At 37.0% G+C, this 7428-nt stretch overlaps 1 protein-coding gene across 2 annotated transcripts in view; it reads right to left on the bottom strand.

Moving 5' to 3' along the window:
• Positions 1–4382: 4382 nt before the first annotated feature.
• The window catches only part of LOC107738174 (ski-like protein), a 29446-nt gene continuing 26400 nt past the window's right edge, over positions 4383–7428 (bottom strand). For both annotated transcript variants that reach the window (XM_016549897.1, XM_016549898.1), the window contains exon 7: positions 4383–6350. In XM_016549897.1, the coding sequence (XP_016405383.1) occupies positions 6102–6350 (249 nt within the window). In that variant the 3' untranslated portion in view covers positions 4383–6101. The remainder of the gene's footprint in view (positions 6351–7428) is intronic.

The raw sequence follows: 7428 nt of genomic DNA, 5'->3' as shown, positions 1-7428 counted from the left end.
AACCCCTCGATTTTTTGTTTTGTAGAAAACATGGAAACACCAAAGACGCTTTAATATGTTGTGCGTTTTAATAGACCGGTGACGACCGCACAGAGTAGCATTATAACATAACTTTCAAACGTATCTAGTATGATAAAACAGCGCTGCTTTTTCCCCCCACATACTCCTGACCGGAAGAAGCGGAAGCGGTCGACTGTGGCATAATAAAAGCTCCGCTGCTTTCGAGCCGTGTGTCACGCTCGTTCAGCGGCCTCGTTTCGCTTCAATGGCTTTCAGCCTCACCCTGCTAGATTCTACTATGTTAATAAATCATTAGCTCATCCATGAACATGATTTCTGCCCGTGTGCCGTCGGATTGCATCGGCTGTGGGGATGAAGACCACAACTCCCATGATTCCACACTCAGTCACGGCGTCATCAAACTACGCCTTTGTCTATTTGTTTATTTTGAATACGCGCCCTCTAGCGGCGAAAATTACATATTGTGCCTTTAACCCTTTAAAGATGTTAAATAATAGTCAGACAAATGTGTTTTTAAATGGAGTTTAAAAAAAATTTTTTTTTTTATAAATAGCTTATTGAAACTTTAGGAAAAAATTAAAAGAAAATATTGGAAAAAAAAATATGGCCCATATAATCTAGTGAGAAGATCACACATGGAGGAACATAAACACATCGTTTTATTCAGAGGACTAAACTGAGCAAAAATATGCAATTTGGTGCAGATTGCTACTTACGTGACCAAAAAGTAAAATGAAATTCAGACAGCTTGTAATGTAAATCAGTTTAACAGATTACTCACAGAAAATACATATATGTCGTCAATTGATATCTGCAAGTGCAATAATAGGCCTATGTCTCAGTAAGATATTTTGATATTTTAAATGTACAAATAAACATCGCTCAAAAAGCATTTTGTATCATATTTGATACATATTAACATGACTTTTAATAAAAAAAAATAAAAAATAAAAAAGTATGGATGATTAAGTAAAGTTTTGCTTCAATCCAGTAAGTGTTCGTCTTGAAATATTAATAACAATATAAAAGTCATGCTTTTGTTTACTTCAAAAAAATCATTGGATATTTCACAGCAAAAAATAATTATTTGAAGGCCTCTTATACTTGTTAAAAAAGTATTAACTATCAATCAGATGACAGAGAGCATGTAGTAGATTGTGTACAACAGGTTTCTCAGCAAAGTTTTAATTATGTTGAAAATTTAGAGGCCTTACAAATTCATGTAATTCATGTAAATTCATCTAATATTATACAGTAGGCTTTATAGGGATAAAGAGTGTTTCAAATGTTTTTGTGAAGAAACATTGCACCACAATGGAAAGAAAAGAAAAAGCATTCGACAGAAGAAAGTCATACAGGAACATGAGGATGAGTAAAGAGATGCCAAAATGTCATTTTTTGTGTGAACTGTACTTTTAAGTAAACCTGCCAAAGCAAACCGGCATAAAATGAAAAAAGTACAATGACACAGTCGGTTTGACACTACAGAACTTTACTTGAATTAAATCCAAGTTCATTGTCTATACAAGATATTTACAATGTCTGAAATAGGGGAAATAAACAATAAAACACTAGATACAACTGAGGTATTAGCTAAAAGCATGTACATGTATTTAACTCGTAAATATCGATCATGATAACCAGTTTGAGATGTGTCATCTGCTTTAGAAAACATCTTATCACAACATGAGGTAGGAGAGCAATGTCTCATTTTCATGCAAAAGCAAAAAACCTCTCATCACACTGTAAGATTGGCAACATATGCAATGATACACACAAACACTGCATTTCATATCTCAGAATTGCAACTTAAAATATCTTTGCTGTTTACGAAAGTCATAAACAATGACATTGTTTCTATTTCAGTGTTGTGTTCTCAAAAAAAAAAGCATCACATCTGATTTTTTTTCCCCCTTTTCTTTAATAGTGACATCTCGGTTACACATGAGAAAAGATGTGATTAAGATCATAGGGACACATGCTGTGCTGGCAGGTAGTTATTTGTATACTATGTGTATTTTTACCATTATAAAAAAAATATTTATTTAATTGCAATTTTCTTTTCTCTTTTGCCATTAATCAGCTCAAGGGAGCCACAGTAATCATTATCCCCTGTTAAATGGGATATTTCCTCTATAATGCAAAATACATGGTAGCTTTGCTGAAAAACTCTAGCATTAGATTGCTTTAAAGTACAATTTTGCTAATTATATTATACCAGGCCTATACATATCAGATATTCAACATATTTCACACGTCTCGAATATGCACAACGTTATCTGTATTTATTTTCTTAACACTGCAAAAAACAAAAACAGGTTTGTTGTTTCAAGAGTCTAAAGAGTACTGTATTCCTATGCCCAGAATTCAAATTTAACATGGCATTCTACATAGAAGATATACAGCGCCCCCCTGTGTACAAAATGCAATTTACAGGTTTCATAGAATCGTTACAAATGAAAAGGTATACTCTAGAAAGCTTCAGAAATACATTTTAATACCCAAAACTATCAAAAACAGCATTGAAACTGGCTGCTACAGAGGTAACTGTGGTGAAAACAAAAGAAACCTAATACTGATTGTACAGAAATTGTAGTCGACACTGTAGTAATGCATTACAGTGCCAAAACAAATGCTACAATCTCTCAAAAGAACTACACATGAAATCAAAGCTATATTTATATATATATATATATATATATATATATAAAAAACATCGCTCTTTTCAGTACACACACAGTCTCTCATATCAAATGTTTCTAGCATCTATATTAGGCTCTTGAGCACATTTTGTGCCAATTTACATAAAGACTATTTTTCTCAGACAATATGGAGTAACGTTTTTGGAAAGGTTGTATGTGTGAGAGAGAATAGAAAAAAATCATTTCTGCATTTTAGCAATAATGAATCTGTGTTTTAGCATAACAATATAGTAGCTAACAATACATGCATTATTTCACTCCCTTCTTTCTAAGAATTTTAAATTCTTATTTTTTTAAATATATTTATATGTGTGTGTGTGTGTGTGTATATATATCTATATATATATATAAAATGGCACGTCTCGAATATGCACAACGTTATCTGTATTTATTTTCTTAACACTGCAAAAAACAAAAACAGGTTTGTTGTTTCAAGAGTCTAAAGAGTACTGTATTCCTATGCCCAGAATTCAAATTTAACATGGCATTCTACATAGAAGATATACAGCGCCCCCCTGTGTACAAAATGCAATTTACAGGTTTCATAGAATCGTTACAAATGAAAAGGTATACTCTAGAAAGCTTCAGAAATACATTTTAATACCCAAAACTATCAAAAACAGCATTGAAACTGGCTGCTACAGAGGTAACTGTGGTGAAAACAAAAGAAACCTAATACTGATTGTACAGAAATTGTAGTCGACACTGTAGTAATGCATTACAGTGCCAAAACAAATGCTACAATCTCTCAAAAGAACTACACATGAAATCAAAGCTATATTTATATATATATATATATATATATATATATAAAAAACATCGCTCTTTTCAGTACACACACAGTCTCTCATATCAAATGTTTCTAGCATCTATATTAGGCTCTTGAGCACATTTTGTGCCAATTTACATAAAGACTATTTTTCTCAGACAATATGGAGTAACGTTTTTGGAAAGGTTGTATGTGTGAGAGAGAATAGAAAAAAATCATTTCTGCATTTTAGCAATAATGAATCTGTGTTTTAGCATAACAATATAGTAGCTAACAATACATGCATTATTTCACTCCCTTCTTTCTAAGAATTTTAAATTCTTATTTTTTTAAATATATATATATATGTGTGTGTGTGTGTGTATATATATATATATATATATATATATATATATAAAATGGGGAAGAGGAAAAGCTGAACACCACCAAAATAACAACAGGTTGTCAATCTCAGTGGGCTCCAATGAAATGGACGAAATGACCCACTGAAGGGAAACACTGAGGCACTGGACAGCATATGTCACTGTTCCCGTTCCCCGTTAGATGGAGTGTAGGGGTTCTGAGCATCATGCATCCCTACACCACCTTACACACTTTATCAACAACCACTCTTCAGGCAAAAAAACAACAATAGAGCTTGGCCTACGCCCAGCTTTTGCAGATGTGATCAGAAACCTTGAAAGATTGTTTATAAGAATTTAGTTAATATATTAATGACTACCATATGTACAAAGTGTATATAAATCTTTATTAGTTAATACATTAAATAATTTCTGAATAAGTCAAGAAAAAAGTTCAAAAATGGCAAAGCACTCATTTACAATATAGTTTTGTTTTTTTGATTCTTCATAGCTGGATGTATTCACATACGTCAGGGTGTTTCTTTACGTTTTCCTCTTTTGCATCTAAGAGGTTTTGCACTGTACACATTATCAGGTTTAGAAAACTGCTGCGGCTTGGCTGACTGTGAATCCGATGAGTTGTGCACAGTGGAATGTTCTATGTGAGATATGTACATCACGAAAGAAGCCTAGATTTACGTCCAATATTGTTTACACAACCAATCTGAACAGAGGAAAGAAAAAAGAAAGAAAGAACAAACTGCTCTAGTGGCAAAACCGCTTCACTTCCTGTGTCCATCTTTCTTCATCCATCTAACAGCTGATGTATGAGTGGGCATCAGTGGCAGCTGCCCCATTCTGCCGAGACAAAGCGTGCCTCTTCAACCCTCAGTGACTGGGAGCTAACGTGACAGCATTAATTCCTTTACATCCCTCCCTTGGCCCCCTGTCTGTTTTTTTTCTCCCTGTCAGACCTGTTTGTTCACTCATCAAGAATAATGACACGGAGGAATGAATAAGAGGGATATATGAAAAAACAAATTCAGGCTAAACACCCAATACGTGACAGCCAAATCATTTAACAGGAATCCAGCATTCAAAAACTAGGTACTTTATTAGCAGTTCTCAGATGAATAAAGAAATCAGCTTTAGGTTTATGGGAGATTGTGACGTACTTCAATGCTTTACATCGTCAATTTCACTACTAATGAATCCTTTGCTAAGAAAAGGACAAATATAAGGTCTACTGTGTGCTTTGTTTAAAGATCGGATGTCTACAACCAGTATGTTCTTATTGGAGCTACAGGAATCCTTTTATGCTCTGAACATAAACTTCAGAGTGAGGTGGACTGCACTATCCTGAAGCTTTTTTTGTATAACTGCCTGTAGTTAAATGGGGGCAGAGTTTCATAGTGTTCTCCAGCAGGGGGCGAATGTGAGTCTTTGCTTACTGCATCATGCAGGAATGAACTGAGCTGTTTGTCATATACCAGCCTGCAAGAGGTCAGCAGTGCAGACAGGAAACATATAATCAACACCAGACTGAAAAGACAAACGGCAGGCAGGGAAAGAAAATGGAGGGGAGATGGAGAGGAAGAGGGGGAGGATTACGATCTTAAACCGGGGGCCTCAGTTAGAGGCCCCATCTACGTTTCCGAATCGCTTGTATTAAGTATAATGACTTAAATATGCTATAGAATAATATTTTTACTGATATTTTTTTGTGACGTTAACAAAAACCTACGCCCATTTTTTCTGTAAAAAAAAAAAAGATTCACAAAATTAAAATAAAAAAGTAAACATCCACATGGTTTCTTGCTGCTGCAGGGCATTGCCGTCTTGCTGTTTGGCATCCTTGAGCTTCGTGTCACAGGTAGTATTTTACTGAGTGTCAGTTTCCTGTATCCAAAGAGCTGGGACCAGAAAAGCACTCGAGCGCTTTCCCAACACCACAGGAGGCAAGAAGTCCAACAAAGAAATACCTCCACTGTCCCATCAGCCTCTCAGCACGACTATAAATTAAAACAGACATGTACATCCAAAAAATGCTTAACGACTGGTCGAGGGCAGGGTGACACGAAAAGTATTTTTAAATTGAACACAAACATTAAGTCTTTTTTTGTGGTGGTGCAACACAAACGGAAGCAGTTATGGGAGAGCTGCTCTTTTCTGCAGAGTTTGTTTTGTGTTTGTCTGTTACTCTGCGGGGAGTGGGCGAGCGTGTTCCTGGGCTACAGGCGTGGAAGTGTGCGAGAGAGGGGGGCGAGTTTATCTGGTGGTTACCTCAGGGGCCGGTGAAGAGAGGGAATGCTGGGATTGGGGGCTTGCGGAAGGGGTCGGGGGCTGGGCAGGGCTAGTGCTGCGTCTCCCCTTGGTGCCAGACTGGACCATCTGCTGCTGAAGCTGCGAGATCATGAGCTCCAGCTTCTCTCTGGCCTCCCGCTCTCTGCAGAGTTCCTCCTGCAGTTCCTGCCGCTCCGCCTCAGCACGCTCCAGGCGGCAGCGAAGATCGCACAGCTGCGGACAGAAGGAGAACGTGGTTACAAACAGGAACGCACAAAATATTCCATTCAAAAAAATCTGAGTACCAGTGATTCCTGCAGTAGAGCTAATCTATAGCATTTTAAGATTTCATGTCTGCATGGACAACAGTGCATGTGCGAGGGATTTGAGAGCTTGAAAAGAACGGTTTACTGGATACTGCGCACACGCTGAATGCGTCTATCCATTCTCATGGGCAAATGAGTATACTTTGGAAGGCTTGCATGCTGAACTGTGCATATAGCCGAGCACATACAGAAAATAAAGCATACCTGAGCCTTTATCAGTCAAAGACTTATTTTAACAAACCCACTCAACTGAACAATGAGCTTAGAGGCTTAAATAGACCGGTGATGACCGCACAGAGTAGCATTATAACAGAACTTTTAAATGTATCTAGTATGATGAAACAGCGCTGCTTTTTTTCCCCACATACGCACGACCGGAAGGAGCGGAAGCGGTCGACTGTGGCATAATAAAAGCTCCGCTGCTTTCTAGCCGTGTGTCACGCTCGTTCAGCGGCCTCGTTTCGCTTCGACGGCTTTCAGCCTCACCCTGCTTCATTCTACTACGTTAATAAATCATTAGCTCATCAATGAACATGATTTCTGCCTGAGTCCCGTCGGATTGCATCGGCTGTGGGGATGAAGACCACAACTCCCATGATTCCACACTCAGTCACTGCGTCATCAAACTACGCCTTTGTTTCTTTGTTTATTTTGAATACGTGCCCTCTAGCGGCGAAAATTACATATTGTGCCTTTAAAAGTTTTTTTTGTTTGTTTGTTTGTTTTTTATTTGAGCATTCAAGTTTAGTGGAAAATGTGAGGATCCATTGTAAGATTATTTGCAGCAACAACATTCTATTAACATTATTACCACGTTTACATAAGAGAACAATCTTCCATCTAATTAAGTGCTAGTAGATCTCATCTCTGTGGAAGAGATGAAATCTATACATCGTATAGATTTTAAAATCTTGCTTATTACTTATAAAGCCGTGAATGGTTTAGCACCTCAGTATTTGAACGAGCTCTTGTTACATTATAGTCCT

This window comes from Sinocyclocheilus rhinocerous, unplaced genomic scaffold, assembly GCF_001515625.1.
Source record: "Sinocyclocheilus rhinocerous isolate Xijiao unplaced genomic scaffold, SAMN03320098_v1.1 scaffold254, whole genome shotgun sequence".
NCBI lineage: Eukaryota > Metazoa > Chordata > Actinopteri > Cypriniformes > Cyprinidae > Sinocyclocheilus > Sinocyclocheilus rhinocerous.
Note: the sequence above shows the minus strand (reverse complement) of the source record. Positions and strands in the feature narration are given on the sequence as shown.